The following is a 26973-nucleotide window of genomic DNA, read 5'->3' as shown; positions in this document are numbered from 1 at the left end:
TGCACGAGTCAGGAGATGGCTCTCTGTGGCGTAGCATCATGTCTTGGAAGCGTTCAAGCGTCCAATATCAACTTCCACGCAAACGCAGACGTCTCTACTATGAAATCTTTGCATGTATCTAGTCGAAATTATCTACAACCTCTACTGTCCTGCGCCCCATAGTTCGCACAGCTCCAACGCCACCGTTCTAGGGGCATACTAGGTTCCGCCGATCCCTGCAATACTCGGTAGAAAATTCTCCCTCGGCTGAAATTCTCGACACCAACATCCTTTGGATCGCAATCGAAACCAGATGAGAACGGTGTGATCACATGCTACAGATGAGACCTTTCCTTGATCTTTGTGGAGCTGTAGGGGTCCCTAATCATGCGCCTTAGAATCTTGCCAGATGGAGACTTTGGAATCGCCTCTGTGAACACAACTCCGCCAGTCAGCCGCTTATGGGCCGAAAGCCTCCCTTCCATGAATCTGAGTATGGATGTGGCGGTTGGTTTCTCTACGGTTGGGACTATGTGAGCTTGGGGATGTTCTTGTCCATCCCTACATGTCATTAGCATATCAATTTTTCCAACACTAGATAACGTGAAGTTACCTTTCAACACGGATTACCGCGCAGTCCTTCACTTCATCGCATTCAAGGAGGTGCGCCTCAAGTTCTGAGGGGGCGACTTGGAATCCTTTGACTTTAATCAATTCCTTAAAAGCATTAGCGAGCACCTCCTATTTGCTTTCAAGCAACATACCTTCTTGCGATCAACCACACTGAAAAGTCCGTTTGGCTGCACAACAACATAATCACCCGTCTTTAACCAACCATCTTCAGTCCACGCCTCCTTCGTAGCCACTTCATTACGATGATAGCCCCGAAATACGTTCGGCCCTCGAATCAGCGCCTCTCCTTCCTCGCCATACCCGACCTCGTTCCCATCGTCCGTAACAATCTTTGCTTGCATGTTCGGGACCAGATAGCCAACTCCGGCGTGCGTAGGATCATACTCATCAGGTGCGAAAAGAGTCACCGAGCAGGTCGCTTCGGTCATGCCCCAACCTTGCCTTGTCCGCGCGCCATTCGCCGAGAAGACATTCTCGAGCTGAGTTGAGGTCTCTTTGCCGAGAGGTGCTGCACCGCAAAGAAGGAACTTGACACTGGAGAGATCGTACCCAGATAGTAGAGGGCTTTTGATCAGCAGAACGGCTACCGGTGGGACTACTAGGAGGTATGTGACGCGGCATTGCTGTATTGCCTCGAGCAGTGACGGTAGACTGAATTTCGACATAATCACTGTGGTACAGTCGCGTCGGACATTCAAGACGCAGAATTGGAATAAACCCACTACGACTCTGGTCAGCCGTTGCGCCACCTTTCGTCGAGCACAGACTGTTTCTAGATTTACTCACTCGCATGATACAATGGCACATATGCGCAATGAACATCTCGCGTCGCATAGGTCGGGTCAGAGTTTCTTACTCTTGCCAATTCATCTAGATGCATTGACTGCTCGGCATTCGCAACCAAGTTATGATGAGTGACCATACAAGCTTTCGGAGGTCCTGTAGTTCCGCTGCTGAAGTTCAAAACTGCCGTTCTACCCGCATTGTCAGAGTATGCTCGAAGATGGCATTCGGGGAGTCAAAACCTTTGCGATACCGTCTCAAGATCATTTACTCTCTCCCACTGAAGCTCGCCATGGTTTAGTAGCTCCGAAAGAACAGGTACGCCCGCTCTCGAAGAACTGACTTCTCCGCCATCAATCAAGAAGATCTTCTCGCACGGGGTTCGCGCGGCCTTTGCTGCTTCAAGCACAGCGGGGAGTCTTTCTCGATCGGTGAAGATGACCTTCGCTGAGCAGATATTGAGTTGATGGGTCAATTCTGAGACCGTATAGGAAGGATTCGCGCCGGTAAAGACAGCTCCTGCGCATAGCGTTCCTAGAATTATGGCCGGGTACCAAATCCGAAGGAATAATGAGCTTCAAGTCTGCAACTAAAAGGCGGTTCTCTGATCTCACCGAGTTCTCCGCACATATGAGAACGACATCTTCAGGTTGCACCCCGCATGCCTTCCTCAGTCCACTCCCAATTTTCTTAACCACAATCTCAAGCTCTGGCTTCGTGAAATTCTGGCTGGGGTTTCCAGCGTTGACGAACGAGGGAAGACCAGTCGAATTGGTAGAGGGATCTGGATCGAGAACCCAACATCAGTCATCTATCGAAGTATAAGGACATATTCTTGCGCTTACCAAATATATAAGATAGAATATCCACAGGAGGAATCTCAATAGTGTACCTGGAAGAGATGACCATGTTGAAGACTTGCCTTCACGACATCAGCAGCAGAGCCAGGCTTGATATTCCCAGCCTGTAGCCGTAAAGAGATGACCTAACGATCCGGCACTGTTGATCATCACGATTTGTTATGACCCGCTAAGCAGCCGAGTAATCAAGGCAAGAGATTCGTGCCGATACCGAGCTTGAAAATTCAACCCACTTATTTCCGCGGCACGGCATAACCCTTCTCTGGGAGTCGTGAGAGTGTTGGTGATTTCTCATGGTGCGATAGAATACGCCCTTAAGGGCTCAAGTTACAGCTCATTGTTTCCATGGATTCCGTTTGTACTATTCCATCATCGCGATATGACTCTCAATCAGACTTTCTCCCTCGCAGATGTTGCACCCCACAACACCAGCGAGTCGCTTTGGTGCATCATAGACTCCCGCGTCTATGACCTGACCGACTTTTTCGAATCCCACCCTGGCGGGGAATTTGTGCTGCTTCAAGTCGGCGGGAAGGACGCTACTACCGATTTCTACAGCCTGCATCGCCAAGCTGTACTTGAAAAATACGGATCGCTATGCATCGGGGCCGTCGAGAACGAAGAAGCGCAAGTTATCAGGCCCCACCCAGGCGATTTAAGCATAGTCCCCTACGCAGAGCCAGCATGGTTAACGCCGCAATTTGAGAGTCCATATTATAACGAGTCGCATCGGCGGTTGCAGAAGGCGATGCGGGTCTTCACAGATACTTGGGTTACACCGGAAGCGCAGGAGAAGGAGATCAGTGGGGAGAGGATTAGTCTGGGGTTGATTCAACGGATGGCGTAAGTCCCAAGGAAATGGAGGATTTCGAGCTTTGCTTAGATCATACTATAGGGACGCAAATATCCTTGGAATGCGCGTCGGACCCGGACCTCATCTTCACGGGCGGTCAATCCTCAATGGCGTACTTTGTGGAGAAGACGTTGACTACTTTCATGATCTCATCGTGTCGCAGGAGCTTGTCCGAGCCACAGCACGTGGCTTTTGGGATGGAAATATGGTCGGCATGACGATTTCGTTGACCGCGGTACTACAGCACGCGAGTCCCGATTTGAAAGAAGAAGTCCAGCGAGATTGCCTGAGTGGGAAGAAGACTATTTGCTTAGCAGTCTCTGAAGCATTTGCAGGGAGTGACGTTGCAAACATCCGCACCGCGGCGGAGAAGACGCGAGATGGTCAATTCTACGTAGTCAACGGTACGAAGAAATGGATTACGAACGGGACATGGTGCGATTATTTCGTCACGGCGGTCAACACTGGCAATGGTCTCTCGGTACTTCTGATCCATAGAAGTGAGGGGCTAGCAACGAAAGCCATAAAGACGTCGTATTCGCCAGCAGCGGGCACAGCATTCGTCACATTTGACGATGTGAAGGTACCAGTCCGAAATCTTCTTGGCGAAGAAGGAAAGGGATTGAAGGTCATTTTGAGCAACTTCAATCACGAGAGATGGATGGTGACATGTGCGGGAGTGCGGATGTCGAGGATCGTGGTGGAGGAGTGTATGAAATGGAGTAACCAGAGGCTTGTCTTTGGTAAAAGGCTGGCGGAGCAACCTGTGATCAGGGCAAAGTGAGTAAAATCCAGAGCTTTGGAGCCTATAGAATGCATCATGCTAATCTTCATAGACTCGCAAAAATGATCTCCCTCGTCGAAGCAATGCAAGCGTGGCTCGAGCATACCACGTTCCAAATGACACGAATGTCTCATGCATCGCAAAACGAGCACCTCGCTGGACCCATCGGACTGCTGAAAATGTACTGCTCTCGCTGTGCTCACGAGATTGCCGAGCTTGCAGTCCACGTATTTGGAGGGAGGTCGTTGACCCAGACGGGGATGGGCAGCGTCATCGAGATGTTCCATCGTACAACGGAATTCGACGCAATTTTGGGCGGATCGGAAGATATCATTGGTAAGTGAGGCCCTTGAAAATACGTCTATAGGCAACCCAAAGTACTGATGTGTTCCGCAGGTGACATGGCTGTTCGAAAAGCCATGAAAAGGTTCCCGAAGTCTATGTTATAACGAGTTGAAAGATGTTCAATAGCACGTTGAATAAACTTGCTAGGAACTATTGGTCGCCTCTTTAGTCCAATCGCATTTTGTGAGAGACTTTCTGTACATAAAGGCACGTGGAAATTTGTAAAATATACACCAAGTAGATTGGCATTCGTTAGACACTTTAGCCCAAGGTTGCAGGTGGTCAAGTGACTTGAAAGTTTCAAGTTGTTACAAATACAAAGCCCTTACCATACCAGAACCGGCTTCACAGTTGCTGCACTTTTCATATCAGCTAGCGCTGACTCAAATTCCTCAACCTGCAAGAACATATCAGCCTCACGGTATAGCTTCACGATGGTAAGAATCTTCCAACTTCGGCTTACCGGATAGAATTTGACAAGCTTATCAATCGGAAGCTTGTCATCTCGGTACCACTGGATCATCTTCGGGATATACTAGATGCTGTTGAGTAGAGGCAAAACGTAGAACCGAGGCTTTCACAAACCTCAGATGGTGTGACATCGCCTTCAATGCTGCCACGCAGCGACTTTCCAGTCTGGCTGAGATTAGATTTGCGATGGCATCAGGGCAGACGTTCTTCTTACCTGCATAAAAGATATGAGATGGACACCTAGCGAAGCTTCGACGGGTGGGACTCCGAGTATGATCATCTGGCCTCGGTTTGCTGTAAAGTCCATCCCATTCCCAATCACACCCATGTTTCCCGTTGTATCTATCGTGATACTTGAACCATTGCCACCCGTTCGAGATTTGACTTCATCCACGAGGCTGAGTGCCGGATTAGTCGTGTTGATAATGTGCGTCGCGCCGAAATTGCTCGCCATGTCCAGTCTTTCTTGGGAGCGGTCCACTCCGATGATAGTCTTGCACCCCTTCAACTTTGCAGCCTGTGAAGGTCAACACCATCATGGTATGACGTGAGGTTAAGAAATCTCACCATAATTGCTGCGAGTCCTACACCACCGAGTCCCAAGATGACTATTGAATCGTTCTTTCCCGCACCGGTTAACTTGTCTACTGTGCCTACGCCCGTCTGAAACCCGCATCCAAATGGGGCAAAGAGCTTGAGTTCTTTTTCGTCTTTCGCAACTGAAGAGACATTCGTGATGGAAGACTCCTTCACGATGGTGTGGCTTGCGAAGGATGACTGTCCAAAGAAAGTTCCGGCAGACTTAGGACCATTTGTAATCTCAAAAACTTCTTGCTCGCCGCCATAGTTGAGCGGAGAAAATTGTTGGCAGTAAGACGGATGCCCGTCGTTGCAATCTTTACAATCTGCACAGGATTGGAATGAAAGCAGTACCGAGTCCCCAACTTTGGCATTCTTCACATCGGAGCCGATCTGCTGCACAATGCCGGCCCCTTTAGTACGCTTAGTATATGCATAGAGTGATTCGGAGTGGACTGCTGACCCTCGTGGCCCAGCACCTTTGGATAAGGAATAGCCTCCTTTGGCCACGTCGAGAAGACGATGTCCGTATGACAGAGACCAGTAGAAACCATGCGCACGACCAGCTCGGTGGGCTTCAGGTCGCGCAACGTCACATTCTCCAGCTTCCAGTTTGGTTGGCCATTGATTGGCTCATGCGCTACGATAGCGCGAGCAGAGATAGAGGTGTTCTTGGTTCCGTTCATGGCTATAGCTTCGGGGATGGTGGGGCTTGATCAATGGACGGAGGCACCAGAAAACTGCGAGTGAGGCTAGGAGGACCAACTCAAGAAGTGGGGATATAAGAGCAGTCTGAAGGCATTCGTGGGCTTGGACTCAGCCACACACTCGTTGCACATCAGATGATGCTCCATAGCGGCATTATCGAGCCCAGGAACCATCATTTCAGCCGCGGTAAGGCTAGCAAAGCGGTTCGGAAGAGGCGAGGGGCAGCTGTCGTGGGGAGAGAAGGTGGTGCCGTGGGGAAATGCGGGGAGAGTGGGACAGTCATGAATCGTTGGAGGAACCGCAAGGGGAATGGAACGACCGGGCACTAGATTACCTAGGTAGGCTAGCGTAAGGATAGATTACGGAGTACATTACGCCCCATCTCCGCATCATCCTCTCCTCTCGTCTCAAGTGTACCTGCATCAGCTTCTCGTCGCATCTCACCTCATCGCATCTCGCTCTTTATTTTCGCCTGAGTGTTTCAATGGCCTGGAATACTGAATATGGTGCACTTCAAGTGGCCAATTATTGCCTTCCACACAATGTAGATTCGTAATCTACCCTTGCATTCTTGACCCTCGGTTCACGGTTCAATTAGGTTCCTTCGCGGAGCTTGAAGCATGATACGGCACGCCAGCGTGAGCTACAAGACGGCCATGTAGTCCCAAGGCGATATGAACACTTTTTGCGATCATCATACGTCACCAAAAGCGCGACCGTGAAAAGTTCCCATCATTATGGCTACCAATGGTATCGTCAAAGACCTCGACTTCTCGAGCTTTCGTAACGTTATCGACGGCAAACTGACCGATACAAAATCCACGAGGCGTGCCATCAACCCAGCCACGAATGAACAGCTCTGGCCCTGCCCCGTCTCAACACCGCAGGATGTGGACGCAGCCATCCAAGCAGCCCGCACGGCTTTCAAAAGCTGGAGTAAAACCCCTCTGGAGCATAGAAAAGCGCAGTTGATGGCCCTTTCTGCCGCGTTCACAGCTTTGAAATCGGAATTTGGCGAATTGCTGACGAAGGAGCAAGGCAAAGCGGTACGGAGTCCTAGGCGTCGATGTCTGGTAGGAGACTGATATTTTACAGACTTTCTTTGCCGAACAAGAGGTCGATTTTGGGGCATATTGGCTTGCTGGAACTTGCGCGCTCGAGATGCCGTTTGAGGTCGTTGATGATACGCCTGACAAGCTGGTCAAGACTCGTTACACCCCGCTCGGAGTTGCAGTCGGCATCGTTCCCTGGAACTGTAAGAAACCTTTCTCTATTGCACTAAGAAGCGTAATCACTGACATTACTAGTCCCCATCATGCTGCTTTGCGGTAAAATCGCCCCTGCCGTCATGACAGGAAATTGCATCATCGTCAAACCTTCGCCGTTTACACCCTACTGTGGAATCAAGCTCGTTGAGCTTGCGCAGAAGTTCTTCCCTCCCGGTGTGATTCAGGTCCTCAGCGGTGATGACAGTCTTGGTCCCTGGCTTACTGCCCACGCCGGTATCGACAAGATCAGCTTCACAGGCTCTACGGCAACAGGCAAGAGGGTAATGGAGAGCGCCAGCAAGACCCTTACTCGAGTTACGTTGGAGCTGTGAGTCGTCTCGAATGCTATGTAGGTAATACCGGTGCTGATACTTCAATAGGGGAGGAAACGACCCTGCCATCATCTGCTCAGACATTGATATTGCGACCGTGGCCCCTCAGATCGCGGCAATGGCTTTTATGAACTCGGGCCAAATTTGCATCGCGATCAAGCGCATCTATGTCCACAAAGACATCTATATCCCATTCCGTGACGCCTTCGTCGAATGCGTCAAGGCCTTCAAGGTCGGAAATGGCTTTGAGAAGGATGTCTTTCTGGGTCCCGTCCAAAATAAATTGCAATACGACCGCGTCAAAACCTTCCTCGACGACGTCAACTCTTCCGGCCAGAAAATTGCAACCGGTGGGCAGGTCATTGACACGGATACATCTGGTCTTTTCATCCAGCCAACCGTTATCGACAACCCCTCCGATGACAGTAAGATTGTTGTGGAAGAGCCGTTTGGGCCGGTAGTCCCTCTTTTGCAATGGTCAGAGGAAGACGAAGTTCTCGCAAGAGCCAATGACACTGACATGGGGCTGGGTGCTTCGGTTTGGTCCAAAGATATCGACAGGGCACTTCGCATTGGTGAATCCTTAGAGGTGGGCAGTGTATGGATCAACGAGCATTTGGGCATCAAACCTACAGCAACGTTTGGAGGTCAGAAGCAAAGCGGGATTGGTCGCGAATGGGGCCTTGATGGGTTACGAGGCTACTGCAATACGCAGACCGTATTCCTCAACCATCGTCGTTCGTAAACAGCATTCGCAATACCATACACCAGTGCCCACTCTTCAACAACCAAACAAACACAAATATCTATACATATCAATAATTCGACCTACGTGAATAGTTTCGAGACTCACTGATACCTCAGAAGTAAATTTATACGATGCTTAAAGAGAGGTTTTACCACCTTGAGCGAAGGACTTATTTTATTCATATCAATATACAAGACAACGGCCAAGGCGACCATATTGATATTCATTACCATTGACTAAGGTAATGCTAAGCCCTTCTATGCTACTCGGCACATTCCGCTATCCTTGACGCCCACAGATCTCGTGCTGCCCGACTACCGTGGTCCATGGCTCAATTCTCGGCCCAATCTCCACCCAGGGCAAAGTTCGTGGCGTGTTGAACATGGGGTCCGGGGCAATCACCAGGTTGCGGGGAAAACGCGAGCTTTTTACTCCGGATTCTACCCGATCAGGTTAGCACCACGGTATTTCATTATTCTTAATGCCCAGGAGGTGCTCGGTCTATCGTCTTCTGAAACTTTGTACTATTCTCTCATTGCAACATGACTCTCAATCTTCCTGCTCTTGTGCCAGCTGCGGCCTTTCTTGGTCTTGTTTCTCACCTGGCCTATTTCATCAATGGCGAACACCATATGGAAGCGATGGCGCTTTTCCAAGCGGCGTTGCTGCTTCCACCGACGATGACTGCTGGTCTGGTCTATTTGAATGATAGCACGGTGTTAGAGGCGTCTGAGATAGTCGCTCTTTTGCTTGCTGCCTATTTGACGCCTCTCTTCACGAGTATGCTCCTATATCGCGTATTCTTCCATCGACTGCGTAGGTATCCAGGACCATTTTCAGCCAAGCTTTCCAAGTTATGGCACGTCTCGAAACTCTCCAATAAGGACAACCACAAGCAATTGCAGACCTGGCATGCCAAATACGGCAAATACGTGCGCACTGGTAAGGGCTTCCAGCTAGTCTCATGACTAGAGAGTTGACTTTAAATCAAAGGTCCAACCGAACTCTCGATCGCAGACCCGGATGCCGTCGAACTCATCTACGGCCCGCGAACCAAATGCACCAAAGCCCCGTGGTACGATATTTCGATGCCGCTCGTCTCCATGCACCAGAACCGCAACAAGGCCGAGCACGACCGCCGCCGCAGATCCGCCTGGGACAAGGGCTTCGGCGCCAAAGGTAACTCTCCTCTTCATGCTCCCTTCTCGCATCGTCCAACTAATCCACTCTCTACCCCTAGCCCTCCGCGATTACGAGCCTCGCGTCGTCAACTACGCCGACCTTCTCGTCTCCCAAATTGCCGCCTTCTCCGGCAAGCCCCTCAACGCGTCGCGCTGGATGAACTACTACAGCTTCGACGTCATGGGCGACCTCGCCTTCGGCAAGTCCTTCGACATGCTCAAGAATGGGAAATCGCACTTCGCCATCGACCTCCTCAACAAAGCCCAAGGCGCATTCGGGCTGCTATCGCCTGCAGTCTGGGTGTTCCGAATCCTAACCCGCATGCCGATCATCAGCGCCGACTACAAGGCATTTGTCGCCTGGTGCGAGAACCAGATGATCGAGCGGACGAAGATGAAAGTCGAGAAGCCGGACATTGCGCACTGGCTGATCAACAGCCCGCCCATGTCGAGCGATCCATTTGTGAACCGGATGTGGGCGGCGGGGGATTCGAGGCTGATTATCGTCGGGGGCAGTGATACGACGGCGGCGACGCTGACGTTTTTGTTTCATTATCTTGCGAAGTATCCGCAGGAGATTGGGAAGTTGAGAAAGGAGCTGGAGGAGGTGGATGTGGATGAGAATGAGAGTTTGCAGGCGGCATTGAGGGATCTGCCGCATTTGAATGGGGCGATCAATGAGGCGTTAAGGTTGAATCCGCCGGTGCCGTCGGGGCTGCAGAGGATGACGCCGCCGGAGGGGATGGATGTGGGAGGGAAGAAAGTGCCGGGTTTGGTGACCGTGTTTGTGCCTAGCTACGTTATGGGGAGATGTGAGTGTCTGATTCGAGATCTGAAATTTGTATAGGAAGCTAATGAGCGCGTAGCCGAGGAGTGTTACAAACGGCCGCACGAGTTTATCCCGGAGAGGTGGTACTCAAAGTCGGAGATGGTCAAGAGGAAAGACGCGTTTATTCCGTTCTCGTCAGGTCAGTACCATTCGTGTTCCCACGAAGCTGTTTCGTGCTTATGGATTCGCACAGGCGCATACTCATGCATCGGCAAACAACTTGCACTGCAAGAAGTCCGCACGGTGACGGCAAAGTTGATCACCAAATTCGACGTTAGTTTTGCACCGGGTGAAGATGGGACGACTTTGCTAGAGGAGTCCAAGGACATTTTCACGACAGAATTGGGGGATATGTTTCTTTGTTTTACGCCGAGGATGAAGGAAGGATAGTTTGAAGTGGTGGGGGAGGTGATTCAATGAGACCGACATTACATATATGAAAGAGATAGCAACAGAGGGTGACCTGTAAATAGATCGTACAATTCTTACCATATTTTGAAAACGCCTTGCGGAGAGAGAAATGGCTCACCCGCAAGAGATTCTCGGCGGAGGAAATGTACCTTGCGGTGGTGGTTGTCAAGCACTGTCAATTCTGAACTAGAATTATGCGACAGCTTTGGTTACATATTCGCTCCATTAGTGGAAAGGAGGAACCGTGAGCAGCTGCCACAGCAAAAAAGGAAGGATAATGACATCGCCCGGAATAGATCGACATTGAATACTGAACCTAGGCTGGGAAGCATCAACTGAGTGCCATATCGTATGCGCATCGAAAGAAGCTGTAGCGTACACATCATCCCATGACCAGATGAAATCAAATGAAATAGCAGAGGTCAACCTAAATTCTGGTGGAGTAGTACTCGTAGGCTCGTATAAGTAACGAACATGCGCTATGGGTAAGCCTCAGAATCTTTCACGTGAGTATCACAAGACTTCAACATGTCTTATAGCACATTTCGGATCCCAAGTCCATCGTTTTGCATCTCATTCTTGTTCCCTGCGCCTTGTTTCCTCGACGCCAGGTAAATCTTTCGTTTTCCATAAAGCAGGCAGAGGTTCTGACTGACTTCGACAAATAGAGATTACTCCGAATAACCACTGGTATCGACAATGACTGACTGAATAGGAAGACTGACCATACGGAATTGAAAACGGTGAACCTGAACGCACTGTAGCCCTTTCCCTCCTCCCAGAAAAGGAACTACCCAAAACAACCCCGGACACGCACGGGTATCGCCCTCGTCAAAGCGCCTCAACGACCACCATTTCGCATCCCAGTCCTCCACCTCATGCTTCGTGATTGTCGACTACAACGATGACGCTCTTCATTCCCTTCTCGCATCGCTTGCCCACATCCCTCTATACGTATCGCGCCTCCTACTCCTTAGCCGCAGCCTTCTTCGAGCCCGTCCTCGTCGTCTTGCCGAACCTCGCCTCCCGCGCAACCGCCGCCCGCCTCTGCGCAGCGGCCTTCTTGTCCGCCTTGGCTCTCGCCTTTTCGATGCGACCCTTCTGCATTGCGGCTTTGGCGGCGGAGCTGACAGCCATTGCGATCGTGGTTGGCGGGTGGGTTTGGTAGAGGTTGGGTGTATGGATTGAGGAGTTTGCGCGTGAGGAAATGCGAGTGGTAGGTCGAAGGGTTTGGTGAGTGGATGGCTGTAAGTTCTGGGATGATATATTCAAGTTTATTGCCGGAGTGGTGATGAAGGAGGGGAGGCCGCAGGGGAGCGACATTGTTGATAACGATGTCTGGACGCGACGCGACAGAAGCGCGCTAGCCTGATTTGATGTGTTTTGATAAAAAATATGGGTGGGATTAGAGGTGACAGATACAGTAAGGCGAAATGCTAGTGTGTGATTTTAGTGATGATTCCTTGCGTTGTAGGTAAGAATTCGACAAGATGCTATGAAAGTCACGGTTGTAAGTAATCAAGCATCGTACAAAGGTAGGTCTCCGTCCATCACAAAACAGCCTGAGTCATGTATTCAATGTTGGGTAGTTCACGGATATATAATGGAAATGGTGATCGTTCCATTATGAGACCTTTCAGGCACGCTGTCTGTATAAGGCAGACGAGCGAGGGTTGGCTAAGCTACTTTTCTGAGAGGCTTCTCGCAAAACTAACATATGAAAGTTTCAAGCTATCCCAAATAAAAGAAAGTAAACGCATGCAACAACGTCGTCCGTATGTATATCTCAAACAAGTCGAAGCATAGGTTAGAAGAGGGCCAAAGCATTTAGCCCTACTATCCATCCAAATCCTCCTGTGGTGTGCTCAGTTCTAGAACCCACAGACTCTCGCGTTCGCGTTCTGCTTCGAGACACCATAGCAGATTCGTGCAAGAGCTCCGAATCGGGCTGCAGAAGGTACCATATCCGAGATCGATGTGCCCAAGCGCAAGATGGCGAAGATGCTTAAGCCCTCGGAGGGCTCTTTTGGTGGCGAGTGAGAACGCAACAGCAAGGTGTTGCATAGATTACAGCATCCCCAAGGAACGCAGATTCGCCAATCCTTTCAGTCTTCTTGAAATTTCGAGTACAGTCCAGCAAGCGGTTCCTGAAATATTGTGGGCAGCGGAAAGGATCAAATTTGAACACTTCCAAATTCGAGGACCGTCGACCTGACCTGCTTCTCGAACGTCAGAAATCTACAAAGGTAGGGTGCTTGAATACTGCTTCGATCGCACCTCAAAATCCTCGCTGAAGCGATGCTGGGTGCTGGGTGCTTCAGAGCCCAGCCTCCTTCGCCATAGCTTCACACATCCGCCACTCTCAATATCATAGAGGCAAAAATGTGTCGCAAGCTGGATTTATAGCTGTCTTCAATATGAACGATGTATAGAGCCTAACACCAAGGAGCAGATTCGGTGATAGTCATCCATTTCCGACGTGTCATAAGCCTGCAACGTCTATATTTGTATATCCTTAATGAACTCTGCGTTGATCTCTAGGATATCCAATGCCGGAAGAACTGGTCTTCGTTTTGTGCTTCTGGCTGGCAGTGCCGATGGATCAGGATCCTGAGCTGGAAGCTCTGTGACACCAGGTGTTGGTCTTTTGGTGCTTTTGCCTGGAATAATTGGTTTATAAGGTTGCGATTTCTCCGTCTCCACTTTGGTGTTCAAAAACCGCTTTACGAAGCCGACGCACATGGCGCCGATGACGGCACTGGTGATAGCGTCGCCAATGGAAAATAAACACCGACTCAATCGGGATTCCGTGAAGAAGAATGGGTTTGGTGTAGGAGTTGGCATTGGGGGAGCTCGGCGGTCTGGGAAGCTGGAAGAAAGGTGTGTTCTCGGAGAATGATATATGATACTGAGTCGTGATGAAAAGCAAAAAAGTCTTCAATAGACAATACTGCTGGTTCGAAGAGTAAATGTGCGAGAGATTTGATGAGAAAAATACGTTTCATTCATGCGAGGTTGCGAGGGTAACCGAGACATTGTGGCTCGTCTATCTTCGTATCAGCTAGAACGCTCCAGAGTCACCATAACATAGGACTGCGTCCCATGTTAAAATTTTAATCACCTGGCTATGTTTAGTCGTGAATTTTGCCATCCATGGTTCGTCACGTCAAGAAACGACGTCTAAACACTAATTAAACACTAATTATATGTACATATACGAGATGGAATTTGACTACTAGACTAAACTTAGCCTCAGCAGGAAGAGATTTTGTCACGGGACCTCTCAGTCAGATTTATTTTTGGTGATGTTAATGGACTGGACGAAGCCTCAAATGCACATGATTCACTAGAAATCGCTGTGGAGCTCCTGGCACGACGGGAGTAAGCTACCTAGAATAGTTTCGCGTAGGAAATCTTACTGTGTAAAGATAATAAGTACAGCCCTGGAGATATTCTAAACTGCCGTTTCCATCTCGTCCTTGGCTAGGACTACGGCTTCTGCGCCAGATCTTTATGCTAATAGAAAGGCTGTGTCAGGTTGTAGAGTAGCTACTCCAGCGAGATTTGTTAGTGATAGCAAATGAGCGTCACGTGATAAGTTAAGCGGACTAATTAGAGACTAAGAATTGCGGACTTTCAAGCCATTGGAGCTCCGTGGACCATCCGTAGCATGAAATCCATGCGGTCTGAATAGAATCTTCGTCTAGTCCGATGTTTTTTTTGGTGCCTCCCTCCAGTCCACCTCCAGATTGGTCCAGTCTAATAACATCACTGCTCAGTCTAGAATCGGCCTTGATACGGACAACTAAGATAGCTCTATTTGCGTCTACGGTCCTCCATCATCTATCCGTATTTTGTATTCTAGATCATACGACATGAATCCCCCAACATTAATTAAACGGCATCTCCTCGATTTGTTAAACTTGAACCTATCTCATCCAGTGTCCTTGCCTTCAACCCTTCCTCTCACTCTCGATCACAAGGTGGCTGAATGAAAGGCCATGGTTAAGATGCGGGCCTGCCCATATCATCGGAGCCCCTGGAGTTTTAGGACACTTCTTGTGTCGTTTCTTGTTTTCGAAACTGCTATAGCGGACTTCTTGCCACGACAACTTATGCCCGACTCCCCTCGGCCACTACAACGTTAGATATCGTCCCTATTTAACGTGTAGGGACAGAAACTAAATCATTTGTAGCCTCTCCGTCGTCCGCGTCTTCCTCTAAGCCTGCCAAGGCCGCATTGTCCTCTTCGTCATCCACGTCTTCCTCTAAGCCTTCCAAGGCCGCATCGTCTACTTCTACTACCGCCGAGTCCGCATCGTCTCCCTCGGCCACTTTAAGAACAGTAAAAGAATCCGAATACAAGTACAAATGTTCGGATGTTGGACCTGATTGCTCCCGAGGACATTACGACAAAATATGGTGGGCAGTTCAAAAACACAACTATAATCCTCTAGCAGGTGACAATAAATCTTCAGACTACCTGCTTGGCTTTCAGTTAGGATCCGAGGACCTTGCCCAACTTGTGGTGCATAGCGCCGAAGGCCGCAGTTCCAGCTATCTTAAAGGTGCCGGCGAAGCCAACGTTACTTATCGGGGAAATATTGAGATTTTTCCGGATCCGCGAAATTATACCAACGCCTTGGCTATTGCACAGACGTCTGGGTCGTACCAGCAAGGCTTCTGGGACACCCTCGCAAACTCACTTGTTGCGAAATACATTGTTGCCACTGCAAGCCACTTGGATGGTTCAGGCTGTGGGTGGGAACCATTGAGTAGAGAGATGTGGCGCAAAGTCAACGGCAGCGAGTGGTTGGAAAATAAGGTCGCTATTTTCAACAATATGACCGCGACCTCGAACGAAATCCCGGACACGACCTTGAACGCAACCTCGAAGGCGACCGTGAACGCAATGTGGAACGCGACCTCGGACGGTTTCATATATTGGATCAGAAAATCTTACTATCCCGATTTTTCCATCGATGACTGGGGATGCGACATGACCAAAGAATGCAGGGTTTGTTTCTCTCCCGGCCTAGAGCATTCTAGCACGCGATCTAACTCGAAGTAGGCTTTCCGGTGTAACGATGTGATGAATCCTAATTCGGACGACGACGATCGCCGAAAGGCGTGGTACTTCTTTACGACGTTTTCTATCATGACGGGACGGCAGGAGTTTTTCATCGAACAGGTCGAGACGGCCTGGGCTTACTGGACGGCCAACAGCAAGAATTTCATCAACAAGTTTACGTCGGTCGAAAGACAGATGGAAGGTCTCGTCGACGACCAAAGCCGCCAGAAAATGCTGATGCAAATTATCTTCTCGGTCATTGCTGTTGCAGCGTCGGTCGCTGCTTGGGGTTCTTCCGCGCTTTCACCAGTTTCTGCGGGGGGAGCGGGATTAGCTGGGTCGATGTCGGGGGCGACGCAGGCGGCGAAAGTCGGAGGAGAAGCCCTGAAAACCGCACAAAAATTGGAAAAAGCCCTGACAGTTCCGGTCGATATGACTAGAAATATCCTCGGTGGGATGGGTTCGGTGATCGCGGCAGGCACGGGCGTCAAATCCATCTTGATGGCAGGAGTCAGGTATGTGCGGGCAAAGGTTTTTGGCGCTGACCTCTTAGCTAAAGTTGGACAGTAATATGGTTCACGATACGGAGGCAGATTGGGAATCCTTTGTCAGCAATACAGGAGAGGGACTTGCCGCTGCAATAAGGACTTCTGGAGAAGCTATGATGAGGAGTGGCGCAGGTCTTGTGGATGAGATAGAGACGGGGTACGATTGCTAATCTGAATTCTATTGGGTGGCAGCTACTAACGCGTGTTCTATAGGCTCTACTTCGGCATTATACCAGAGGCGGCCAGCAGAATTAAGGCGAGCACGGACCGATTCTTCCGTGGGCTGTCCGTAAACTGGGCCTGGCGGTTGGAGGGAGCTTACATTGTCGTAGCTGACGCAGAGGGAAACTGTACAGACGATAACAGAGGTGTCCCGAGCCATCACGACCAGGGTAGGAAACGCACGAAAGTGTGCTTAGAGGAGTGGCCAAACCTACTATTCCATATCTACTGGTAACTTCTCCTTGCTTAGCGCTACAAGCCCTTGCTAATCTGGTTTAAAAGGATCAGATGGCAAAAGATGGCTACGACTATGGTGCGCAGCCCGCCGGGTATGGAACTACTAACCCATCCGGAGTGGGACGACGGCATTGCTGGCAATGGCATTACGCCAGAAGTGAGGCTATGCGCTCGCATCTCCTTGTATTTGTGGCTAACAGTGAATGATGCAGGCTATCGTGCGAGAGTCTTGGTGGCATTACAGGAAAATGGGATTCGAAGACGTCACCATGGAGGGTACGAAGAATCAGACCAATGGTTGGGCCGATCAAGCGTACGAGGGTATGCTGAGCGCAACAGAAAAATACGGTGTTGGGCTCTCGGCTGGCTTCCAGTTCAATCTTCCCATCGCGAGGTCGCCGAACGGCGCACTCCTTGTCCATTCATCGAAGGGAGACGGCTGGTACATCACCGACGGGTGGGGCGACACGAGCAAATACCAGAACTTCCCCTGCAGGACCGGCGAGATTGACCCCGCCGACGACGGCGACAATCTGGATGAAGAGGACAGTGATGAATTCATCCAAGCAGTGGGATATTCGGACAAACACGATTTCTGGAAGCACTGCCGAAAGACTCAAAATTGCAAGCAAAGGGGGATGAAGAGGTTGTTCAAAGATTCAGCAGGGGAGCTAAAGCAGCGTGATGGCTCGTACTTCGGTTGCCGTTCAGTCTCACGGCTTTTTGCCTAGGAGGCCCCTATGCCATAAGTGGTGGAGTATTTGGAAGCCGTAAACCCCCTCTAATAGAATACTCTACATAGTGATTAATATTTGCTTTCGTGGCTGTGTCTTTCATGCAACCTACTCAGGGGTGTGATTAACAGCAGAACAAGCAAGCCACTAGCCTTGTCACGGGACCAAACAGTCCGGACCATGCAGGTGCCAGGTGCCAGGTGCCAGATGCCAGGTGCCAGGGCCTTGATCTCCTCAGGCATCTTGGCGAGACGCTGAGCCCGCGGGAGGCGCAGGGCGGGCTCGAGGAGCCTTGGAGCTTGAAGCACGATTCGTGCTGGACAAGAGGCGTGAGAGGTCGCGGGGTGGGCGGTGGAGAGGCCGATGAGGGAGGTCAGATAAAGTGTGGTGTAGGAAGGATGGAGGTCGGGTGAGGTGAGGGCGCTAAAGATAGGTTGCCAAGGCAAGTCAGCCGAGGTACATGGGGGAGGTCAGTTGAGCTGTAGTCTCAATGACATGAGAGACCTTGGACGTCGCCGGGGAATGCAGCATGACGTCTCTCACCTGACCGCCAGCACAGCAGCTGGCTCATAAACACCACCACACGGCCCTCCACCGCACGCCATCACGCCCCATCACGCCCTCATCACGTGCCCTTGTCTCTCAAATAAAACTGCGGGTGCAACACGCACTCTACAACAATCTCGCAGACTGGCAAACATCAGCACACGTTTCCGCCCCCACGATGCCACGACCCCGAAAATACTACGACGACGACGAGAGCGACGACGACGGCTACGCGCCTCCGCCCAGAAAGTACCGCCCCGAGAACGAGCCCCGAAAGCCCGGCCGACGCTCGAGGGGCGACCGGTATCCCTATGAAGTCGACGATCGCATACCTCCTCCTCCGGTGACCCCAAATCCACCCCGCCAAAAGCCTCCAGTTGTCGATCCTTCTGAAGACGACGACGACGAGCGTCCTCCTCGGCAACAACCCAGATCCCGGCGGCCGAAAAGCCCCCCGCACGACGATGGCAGGCCACCTCGAGAGACTCGCGACCCTTACGGGGTGGATGAAGGAGAAATACGGAAGATACCAAGAAGCGGGAAGGCGGCGGCAGCAGGTGGCGCTCCTAGAGGGGACGCGGATGATCGCGATGCAGCCCCCCGACGCCAAAGGCGCGGTGACGACGACCTAGATCGTGAACCTGCGGGCATGGCATTGCCCGTGCGGAGCAAGACTCGCGATATCTCTCCTCCCAGGGATGATCGGCCTCGGAGACGGCCGCAAAGCTACGCGCCACCCGATCCGTACGACTCCCGGGGCGCCCCACGAGACCGCCGACCGCCCGCACGCCGTTACGACGATGAGGATGACCGCGAGCCTCCACGCCGCCGAGACCGCGAGAGGTCCGGCTACAAATCAGACGGCCCTGATCCTCGCCGGCGTCGCAGCCGCTATGACGAGGATGAGTACGAAGATGACCGCTACCCTCCGCGACGACGAGACGACGGATACCGCTCTGATCGTGCCCGCCGCGATGCACCTCCTCCGAAACCCCGATACGACGACTACTACTCGGACCATCGCGATGATCGAGGTGCCAGGCGGGGAGGTCGGGACCGATACGCAGACGAACGAGACCGACGAGACCGCTATGACCGAGATCCCAGAGACCGCTATGATCGGGATCCCAGGGACGACAGATATAGAGACAGAGACGCTCCGCGGAGTAAGAAGGAAGCAGCTGATTGGCAGAAGCAAGCCAAGACTATGTTCATGAAGCACGGCTTACCCGTGATCAAGAAGGAGGGCGGTCGACTGCTCCAGAAGGAGGTGGCTAAATTCTTGGCTGGTCAAGGAGGACGATGATCACATCGTATGAGGATGGGCAAGTTTGATCATTACATTACGATACCATGATGAAATTGGCTACTTTCCAGGAACTCTTTGGATTGTTTGGCGTCAAAGCGGATCTATTAATTAGGACATCTATCAGATACAGCTTTTTGCCATCTTCTCCCTCGTGCGCATTAGATATAGTGTGGTACCATGTTTTCCTGAATCTCCATCAAACATTTTCCTTTGCAGTCTCCTCCTTCAAGTTTTCCATCCCATACTTAGTATCCAAGTCTTTTCTTAACTCCACGCTCTCCTCCAAAAAGGTGAGCAGAAATGCGACACCAGTAAATACGATCCCCACTTGCCAAGTTCTCTTCAAGCTCTCCACGAAAACTCCAACAACCTGGTGCCGCGCCCCACTTGCGGCATCTAGTGACTTGACAAAATCCCCTGTTGCATGCTCATAAGCATGTCCATCTGCCAACATTGCCCTCACACCAGAATCTTGAATCTTGCCGGCTAACTCTGCAACTCCCCCAAACTAGGCCAAAAGAACGCACAAATCCGAAAGTTGCCGTCGACTTCGCAGTATCTGCATCGGTGAGCTTTGCCTGTATAGCCGGCAACAGCACACCGACCACAAGCCCAGCACCCACCGATTCCACAGCCTGATATACCACCCACTCCGCAGTTGACGAGTTTTCGTCCAGCAACGTGTACAATCCGAAGCCTAGTACCATAACACCATACCCGATCATATGCACCGGCTTATACTTCCCGACCTTAGTCAACATCCCACCTCCGGCGGCTGCGAACGGGATCATAACCAACACCGTGGGCAGCAACTGCACACCCGACTGCCCCGGGCTGGACATTAGCACGCCCTGGAAGTAGACTGGGAGGAAATACAACACGTAAACCGTCAGCAGCCCATGGAAAAACGTCAAGAGAAAAGCGACTAAGCTCGTCCGGTTCGCAAACAAGTGAAGCGGCATCGTTGGATCGGCGGCATATCCAGAGCCCTCATACCGCAGAAACACCCCAAAGCCCGCGAAGCCGAGGATCAACGGAAGGATGATGCGAAAGGAGGACCAAGGGTACACCGCATCCGCCCATCCTAGCGCTAGCAGCGCCGAGACGCAGGAAGCGATGAAGATCACATTCCCTAGTATATCCAGCCGCGCCATCTTCTCCCCAAAGCTCTTCCCAGCCTGGCCCTCCCCAGACTTGACTTTCAGAAACAGCGCGAGCAGCACAAACGCCACCCCGCCCACGGGCAGGTTCAGGTAGAACACCCACCGCCATGTGCTGTATTGCACGATCAGCCCTGCGAACACGGGCCCCAGCGCCGTCCCGATGGTGATCATGCTGAAGACGAGGGCCATGAATTTGCCGCGCTCGCGTAGAAGGATGATGTCGCAGATGACGGTCTCGATCAGCACGTTGACGCCGCCGGCGCCTAGGCCTTGGACCGCGCGCCCAGCGATCAGCATGGTGATGCTGGAGGCGCCGCCGCAGAGGCCGGAGCCGAGGACGAAGACGAGGACGGAGGCAAGGAGGGGGTTGCGGCGGCCGTAGATGGTTGAGAGGGATCCGACGAGGGGTTGGGGCGCGGTTCTGGAAACTATTAGAAATGGAGGCAAGAGGTGGATGGAGATCAATACACAGTGAGAAAGTAGGCCAGGCTGATCCAGACATAGTTTGAGGTGCCGCCTAGATCGGCAATGATGGAGGGAAGGGCGGTGGAGACGACGGTGGCCTCGAGGGAGACGAGGAGGCCGGTTAGGGCGATGGAGAGGAGGAAGGTGTAGAATTTCAGGCCCCGCTGTTGAGGCGGCGAGGATACGGCATCGAGCGAGGTTACGGGATCGGGCGAGGGGGCCTCTGGGGGCTTGGGTAGGCTGGTGAGGGACGTCGAGGTCTCAGTCCTCTTTGGAGGGAGAGTGGCAGCTGTTGAGTGGAAGGATGAAGTAATTGTGGACATTTAAGAAGATGAATGATTAAAAATTGGCAAATGAGTGACTATAAACTTTTGTGAAAGAGGGAATAGAAGGAGACGGATATAGAGGCTGGTGAGCTAGTAGAAGGCTTGATCACTGATGCATATGGAGAACATTATCGGCGACCTTGGAGATGGCCGAAAGCCGAATTGCTTCGGTGTTCTCGAGTTGAGGGATCCTAGGACAAAGGACGGATGAAGAGGAGATTGAAAAACTACAAACATATTACTCTATATGGTCTAGGCTTCTATTTGGATTCGGTAAACTATGGGCTTGTTGTTGAGAGAGGTTGATGTCTGGTGCGTAGTAGCTAGAGAACACCGAAAGGTGGCATCCAGGAATTTTCTAGTCTAGAATGCCATTTTCCCAACACAAAGTGGGAGGAAGAACTACGTGCCGCGCTTCCATCGCCATTTCATCCTTGAATTCTTTTTTAGACATCGATCCATGAAATAATGACCAGAGAAGAATGGGCAAGACCTTCAACAAGCCTGCAACTGCAATAAACCACGCGAAGTGTGTCTTTCCCACCCTCTTTCAACCTCTCTTTCAGCATAGCTCAACGAGCACCAACAGCCATGAGACCACGACTGGTGTGCGACCGCTGTCATACGCACAAGCTCCGATGCACAAAACCCGACGGCAGGCAGTATTGTAATCGCTGTCTCTCCGCGGGTACACCTTGTCATTTCAGTGTCTCGATGAGAGGCTTCCGACCCAACGACACCAAAGGCCGGCGACAGCATCCTTCTCAGCAACCGTCGAGCCACAACGGCGCCCAAGATGCGTTAGCAGCGACACGCGAAGATGGATTTTTCGACCCCAACATGTTCTCCTGGGAAGAAGATGTACCTGCGGGTCTGCTGCCCGAGGACCAATTCGACCGTGCTATGGAGGCGCTGCACTTTCCCGCGGCCATGTCGTGCTCAACCCCATGCCAAGGTACCTTGTCGGCGTTCTCAGCACACCAAGGGGTATCCCGCAGTGCCACTGGGCCCAGCATACCCGAGGTGGAAAAAATGCTGACGACGCTGTTGCAAAACATCAGTGAGCACATTCTCACGATACCACCGCTTTCCATGTGGCCGTCCGCGTCCTCTTCCAGCAGCGGCACAAACAACTCGCGATCGACCCCTGAAACCTACCCGCACCCAGACGGCTCTCAAGGAGATACCGGCTTTGCCATTGAGGAGACGTTCAGCCTTACTCAGACCTTGGTCGGTGCCTATCAATCTTTCGTCTCGTCTCTCAACCGCACGAGCCACCAGGGCCTTTGTACAACACAAGCAAAAACAAGCCACTCGTCTTTATTTCTGCTCATCTCGTGCCATCTCCGGCTCCTTGAGATGTGGGACGTGGTCTCCAGCACATGGGGCACTGTGTTGCGCTTGCCACGATGGCTACGGCGTCTGCGAGAATGTAGGTCAGCTTCCCAAAAATCATGATGGGAGACTTTGCTCCCTCGTCCTCTATCGCGACGCATTTGCACCTGATGCTTATATCTACGCTCGCCGGGCAGCTTCAAAAGGGCATCTGAGATGTTCTTGGCGAGCTTTCCAGGAAGGCGGCAGAGAGATCGTTCATACCGAACTTCGCAGCTCCGACCGAGCAACACGGTGGCCAAAAACGTAGCGAAAGGACCTCTCTCGATGAAGCAACTCGGTTGTCGGGCGAAGCACTTGCGGGGCGGGCAACTGAGATGGTCCAGCGTGTCGACGAAATCCAACTTCAAGTCCGCGACGCAAACATCTGATCTTGTATCATTTTGACATCTCGCACATGTCGTGGAACTAGACTACCCACACTACGATCAGATTCAAGCCGCACTAGACAAGTCTTAGGGTGTGAAATCTGAACGTGATCCAGGTATACCACGGTATCGGTATGCACTCAGTCGCCGTGGAGCATTACGAGGGATTTCTGTGCAAACTCTCACCGCCACAGTCCGAGGACCCAAGATGGCCTTGGGTCGCATCTATGCATGTAACCGGCACAGCGCAGAAATTACAGCCTCGTAGAGATAAGCCAGTATAGGTAGCCCCTATCGAAGGTTTAAACATCCATAGTGCAACTCTTGAAACCTACCCGTCTAGGCTAGCGTTGCCCTTAATCTTGACATCAAGCAAATTACGGTCCCATCGCTCGCCCCGTCCCTGGTAAGATCTGCAGATCTGAACATCAACGGTGCGAGCCAAGAAAACACCAAGACTCTGCCCCGGCTCCGCCAGCAAGCAGGGCGTCTCCACAGGCCTATTGTTTGTGAAAGGCTGTGCGACACCTTCTCGAATGGCCTACACCAAGGACATCACCCACATAACCTTCTCCAATGGACCCGGGTGCAGCATCATGTTTTAATCTCAACAACGGCTAAGCAAGCCGGATTAGGCAGTTCGCGTTGACCGCCAAGCTACCAGTAACTGAAGTTGCACACCTTCTGAGCAAGTCAACCATAAGAATGAGTGGCTAGGGTAGGACCAGAGGTACTTAAGAGGCTTTGCCCTCCTTAGGGTACGATCTCCCGCTCTCGCAACTGGTGCCATTCGCTTTGTAGATTTACCGTTCTGTCATTCTCTCGTTCAGAATGCGTTGGATCGTCTCTACCCTCGTCGGGCTCGCTGCTCTAGCTTCTGCCTTCCCAGCACACACGGTCCAGCGTGCCACCCATCAACACGACTTCGGATGTAGCACCGAGCCCTCGGACGCTTTCCTGGCAGTGGCCAAGGAGATGAGTCGCCAGGAGCGCGGGTTCGGCAGGCTTTCCGCTGCCAACGCAACCATTAAGGTCCAGACGTACTTCCACGTCGTCGCCGCTAGCGAGGCTCTGGAAGATGGATATGTCACCGACACCATGCTAGCGGACCAACTCACGGTCATGAACAGCAACTACGCTCCCTACGGCATCTCCTTCAGCCTGGCTGGAACCGACAAAACTGTCGACGCTAGCTGGGCGGTTGATGGGGCCGAACTAGCAATGAAGAAGAAGCTCCGCAAAGGCGACTACAAGGCCTTGAATGTCTACTTCCAGAAAGAAATTGGTGGCAATTTAGGGGTGACCTTCATATTCCCAACTGCCACGTGACGACTTTCAGCTAACCCGTTCCAGTACTGCTACTTCCCAGACAGTGTCTCGACTGGCTCAGACGACTTCTACTACGACGGATGCAGCATTTTGTTTACCTCCCTCCCCGGTGGTAGTGCTACCAATTACAACGAGGGCAAGACCGTGACCCACGAGGTCGGTCATTGGTTTGTATGCGCACCCTCTCGATCATGCTCTAAATCTTCGCGACTAATGTACGCTAAAGGGCCTCTTCCACACTTTCCAGGGCAACAGCTGCTCTGGCGATGGTGACTCAATCGCGGACACCCCCCAGCAGCTCAACGCTACCCGCGGCTGCCCCGTTGGCCGTGATTCGTGCCCTGGTGTTGCGGGTCCTGATCCGATCCACAATTACATGGATTACTCTTATGAGTAAGTGTTCTCTTTTCCTCGCGAACGAGTGCCTTCTGAAGTCGATTCGCTAATGTAAGGAATAGTGCCTGCTACGAGGAGTTCACCCCCAACCAGGTTACCCGCGCATACAACATGTTCAACAAGTTCCGCGTTAATGGCCCGGTGGCGTCCATGGCCCGGAGAGCGCCGATTGATCTTGATGTTTCGTTGGCTGAGATTGAGGCTGGTAAGCTTGATTAGACATCTAGCGAAGCGAATAGGACTTGCATTTGCATCTGTGAGGAGTTGCCGGAGGCATGGTGGGGCGACGATACTGAAGACAAGCTCTAAGTTCTGTGCACATTTCACCCTGTATCGTTCATAGTGGAATGAATGATTATATTCCTCTCTGAGATGGTTGCCGAAATGTAACGCCGCAGTGATAGCTACACAGCAGGTAGGGGCCTCCCTTAAATATTAAGCAGCACTGCATCAATCCATACGAAGCTCTGTTTTAAGATAGTTACATATTCTCTCTGAACATATGCACACCTACTTGGGACTGTCCGAGGTTCCCTTTTCATTATCGAGAGGATAGAGCACCTCTTTGCATCCGGTGGTCTAGCGCTAAACTGAGTCGATTTTTGTCTATCTCTTTTCTGGGCTAGTTAGTACTTGACCGACTTGAGAATTTATTGGCTAGAAGGTTGCTATTCCCCCCTAAAGGTGGCCGGAGTTGTTCCCTTATACAGCAAGTTTGTGACTTGATATTAGAGGGTGGCCACCGGCACCGTGGCTACTAAACCGGCGGCCGGCTCAACTAGAGAGCAGATTGATTGGGTTGTTATATATAGAATGAAGCTTGATTGATTGGATTGATTAGAATTTTGGTTTGAACGGTTTAATCCGGATTGGCAAATAAGTGAATAACAATCGCGCTAAGAGATCTGTGCGCTAACGTTAAGGCCCTCACCGTGTCTTAACAAGCCAATAGAATCACGGCGTTCTGCCGCCCCGAGGTTCCGCCGGCGGAGGCGGGAGAACACGTATTGCTAGCCTCATCAGCCACGGCCCTAGCCCCCCCTCTAGCACTCCACCATGACGAGATGAGCTTAAACGAACAACGGGAGTCGATTTCTACGGGTCGAATTACGTTTAAAGCAAATCATTAGGTCTTCTAGGCCTCAAAAATGCGCCCCCCTTTGGTACTCCGCGCGACGTTCCCAAGGGACATCCTGAGCCCCCCCCCCTCACCTAGAACCTGACCACCATGGTAATCTCACGTTGCCCTCTACTCTGGGGCACTCCGTAGTCTAATCTATAGGCGTAGTGAGCTTATATAACGAAGTTATACCCATAAAAATCTATAAAAATCACGTCCGTAAGCATCCTTTCCGATTTGTATATATCCTTTCCGATTTATATACACCAATCGGATCAATCAGATCAATCTCCGCTTGAGGTTTGATTGGCTAGAGGATTGATTGATTGGATTATCTAGAGTCTATACTAATAAACCGGCCGTCAATCCGATTGAGGATTGGCCGGTTTACTAACCACGCTGGCCACCGGACGTAAAGAGGTCTTGTAGACAGTATTTTCTGGAACCACGAAGTGTTGTGGGTCAAGCGACCAGTGTGCCGCAGCCATCTCTCGAGAACAAAGGTGAGATCAAGCGTGACGACCGTGACCGCAGACATTGCGATGAAGGTTTCAGCCTTTGCGCCATGGAAAAGGTGATGAGCGACAGTCAGGGGAAGCGAGTCAAGACAAGTTGTGTAGCCAAAAGCTGTTGTATTGATGAAGGCGAGGAAGCTAGCTATTGAGCAGAAAGATGAAAGATACAGTTACACAGGAAGCTGCCGAGTAAGCGGCTATACAGGACAATGGCACTCTAACCGTAGAACGTGTGTACACCTGTCTGCCACTGCTTGGGTTGCTTCAATGCATATTCAGAGATATGAACGAGATAGAAACTCTTCCCCTTGGGCCATGTGGAAACTTGTTGAAGCACGTCGAGCAGTTGCAGACAGGTGTACACACGGGCAAAGTACTGGATAAGGTCCTTCCGCTCAATACGCCTTCATCAATACAACAGCTTTTCGGTACACACCTTGTCTTGTTTTTTCTGGCTGCCGCTCA

At 51.4% G+C, this 26973-nt stretch overlaps 10 protein-coding genes across 10 annotated transcripts; 6 read left to right on the top strand and 4 right to left on the bottom strand.

Moving 5' to 3' along the window:
* Positions 1-90: 90 nt before the first annotated feature.
* Positions 91-2304, bottom strand: BDZ99DRAFT_506588 (acetyl-CoA synthetase-like protein; the record flags this gene model as incomplete). Its single annotated transcript, XM_033724182.1, has 7 exons — positions 91-540; positions 593-696; positions 744-1333; positions 1399-1586; positions 1638-1911; positions 2024-2179; positions 2241-2304. 7 exons carry the CDS (start codon positions 2302-2304, stop codon positions 315-317), a joined length of 1602 nt encoding a protein of 533 aa, XP_033582530.1. The 3' UTR covers positions 91-314.
* A 330-nt stretch (positions 2305-2634) lies between these two features.
* BDZ99DRAFT_435980 (acyl-CoA dehydrogenase-like protein) lies at positions 2635-4553 on the top strand (the record flags this gene model as incomplete). Its single annotated transcript, XM_033717512.1, has 4 exons — positions 2635-3098; positions 3151-3888; positions 3945-4228; positions 4289-4553. The coding sequence occupies 4 exons, from the start codon at positions 2635-2637 to the stop codon at positions 4339-4341; spliced, it is 1539 nt and encodes a 512-aa protein (XP_033582529.1). The 3' UTR covers positions 4342-4553.
* On the bottom strand, positions 4344-6238 carry BDZ99DRAFT_459412 (NAD(P)-binding protein). Its single transcript, XM_033719162.1, has 6 exons — positions 5751-6238; positions 5276-5700; positions 4923-5225; positions 4823-4873; positions 4701-4772; positions 4344-4634 (listed from the first exon to the last, which is right to left on the bottom strand). Exons 1-6 carry the CDS (start codon positions 5971-5973, stop codon positions 4563-4565), a joined length of 1146 nt encoding a protein of 381 aa, XP_033582528.1. The 5' UTR covers positions 5974-6238; the 3' UTR covers positions 4344-4562.
* A 231-nt stretch (positions 6239-6469) lies between these two features.
* BDZ99DRAFT_567390 (aldehyde dehydrogenase) lies at positions 6470-8444 on the top strand. Its single transcript, XM_033727677.1, has 5 exons — positions 6470-6539; positions 6594-7041; positions 7091-7250; positions 7303-7591; positions 7644-8444. Exons 2-5 carry the CDS (start codon positions 6733-6735, stop codon positions 8338-8340), a joined length of 1455 nt encoding a protein of 484 aa, XP_033582527.1. The 5' UTR covers positions 6470-6539; positions 6594-6732; the 3' UTR covers positions 8341-8444.
* Positions 8445-8882: 438 nt separating this feature from the next.
* BDZ99DRAFT_409540 (cytochrome P450) lies at positions 8883-10883 on the top strand (the record flags this gene model as incomplete). The annotated part of the gene is made up of 5 exons (XM_033716548.1): positions 8883-9285; positions 9337-9522; positions 9584-10336; positions 10391-10492; positions 10547-10883. 5 exons carry the CDS (start codon positions 8886-8888, stop codon positions 10741-10743), a joined length of 1638 nt encoding a protein of 545 aa, XP_033582526.1. The 3' UTR covers positions 10744-10883.
* Positions 10884-13121: 2238 nt separating this feature from the next.
* Positions 13122-13722, bottom strand: BDZ99DRAFT_198533 (uncharacterized protein). The gene has a single exon (XM_033713220.1). It carries the CDS (start codon positions 13606-13608, stop codon positions 13264-13266), a length of 345 nt encoding a protein of 114 aa, XP_033582525.1. The 5' UTR covers positions 13609-13722; the 3' UTR covers positions 13122-13263.
* A 4461-nt stretch (positions 13723-18183) lies between these two features.
* BDZ99DRAFT_459406 (uncharacterized protein) lies at positions 18184-19777 on the top strand. Its single transcript, XM_033719161.1, has one exon. The coding sequence runs from the start codon at positions 18301-18303 to the stop codon at positions 19426-19428; it is 1128 nt and encodes a 375-aa protein (XP_033582524.1). The 5' UTR covers positions 18184-18300; the 3' UTR covers positions 19429-19777.
* BDZ99DRAFT_516277 (MFS general substrate transporter) lies at positions 19628-21382 on the bottom strand (the record flags this gene model as incomplete). Its single annotated transcript, XM_033725061.1, has 3 exons — positions 19628-19848; positions 19955-21015; positions 21063-21382. 3 exons carry the CDS (start codon positions 21380-21382, stop codon positions 19628-19630), a joined length of 1602 nt encoding a protein of 533 aa, XP_033582523.1.
* Positions 21383-22099: 717 nt separating this feature from the next.
* Positions 22100-23151, top strand: BDZ99DRAFT_516276 (uncharacterized protein; the record flags this gene model as incomplete). The annotated part of the gene is made up of 2 exons (XM_033725060.1): positions 22100-22817; positions 22997-23151. 2 exons carry the CDS (start codon positions 22100-22102, stop codon positions 23149-23151), a joined length of 873 nt encoding a protein of 290 aa, XP_033582522.1.
* Positions 23152-23697: 546 nt separating this feature from the next.
* Positions 23698-25363, top strand: BDZ99DRAFT_435966 (extracellular metalloprotease). The gene is made up of 4 exons (XM_033717511.1): positions 23698-24447; positions 24502-24648; positions 24704-24870; positions 24936-25363. The coding sequence occupies exons 1-4, from the start codon at positions 23980-23982 to the stop codon at positions 25090-25092; spliced, it is 939 nt and encodes a 312-aa protein (XP_033582521.1). The 5' UTR covers positions 23698-23979; the 3' UTR covers positions 25093-25363.
* Positions 25364-26973: the final 1610 nt, after the last annotated feature.

Source organism: Mytilinidion resinicola (genome assembly GCF_010093595.1).
Source record: "Mytilinidion resinicola strain CBS 304.34 unplaced genomic scaffold BDZ99scaffold_3, whole genome shotgun sequence".
NCBI lineage: Eukaryota > Fungi > Ascomycota > Dothideomycetes > Mytilinidiales > Mytilinidiaceae > Mytilinidion > Mytilinidion resinicola.
The sequence above is the reverse complement of the archived record's forward strand: the minus strand, read 5'-3'. Positions and strand labels throughout refer to the sequence as shown.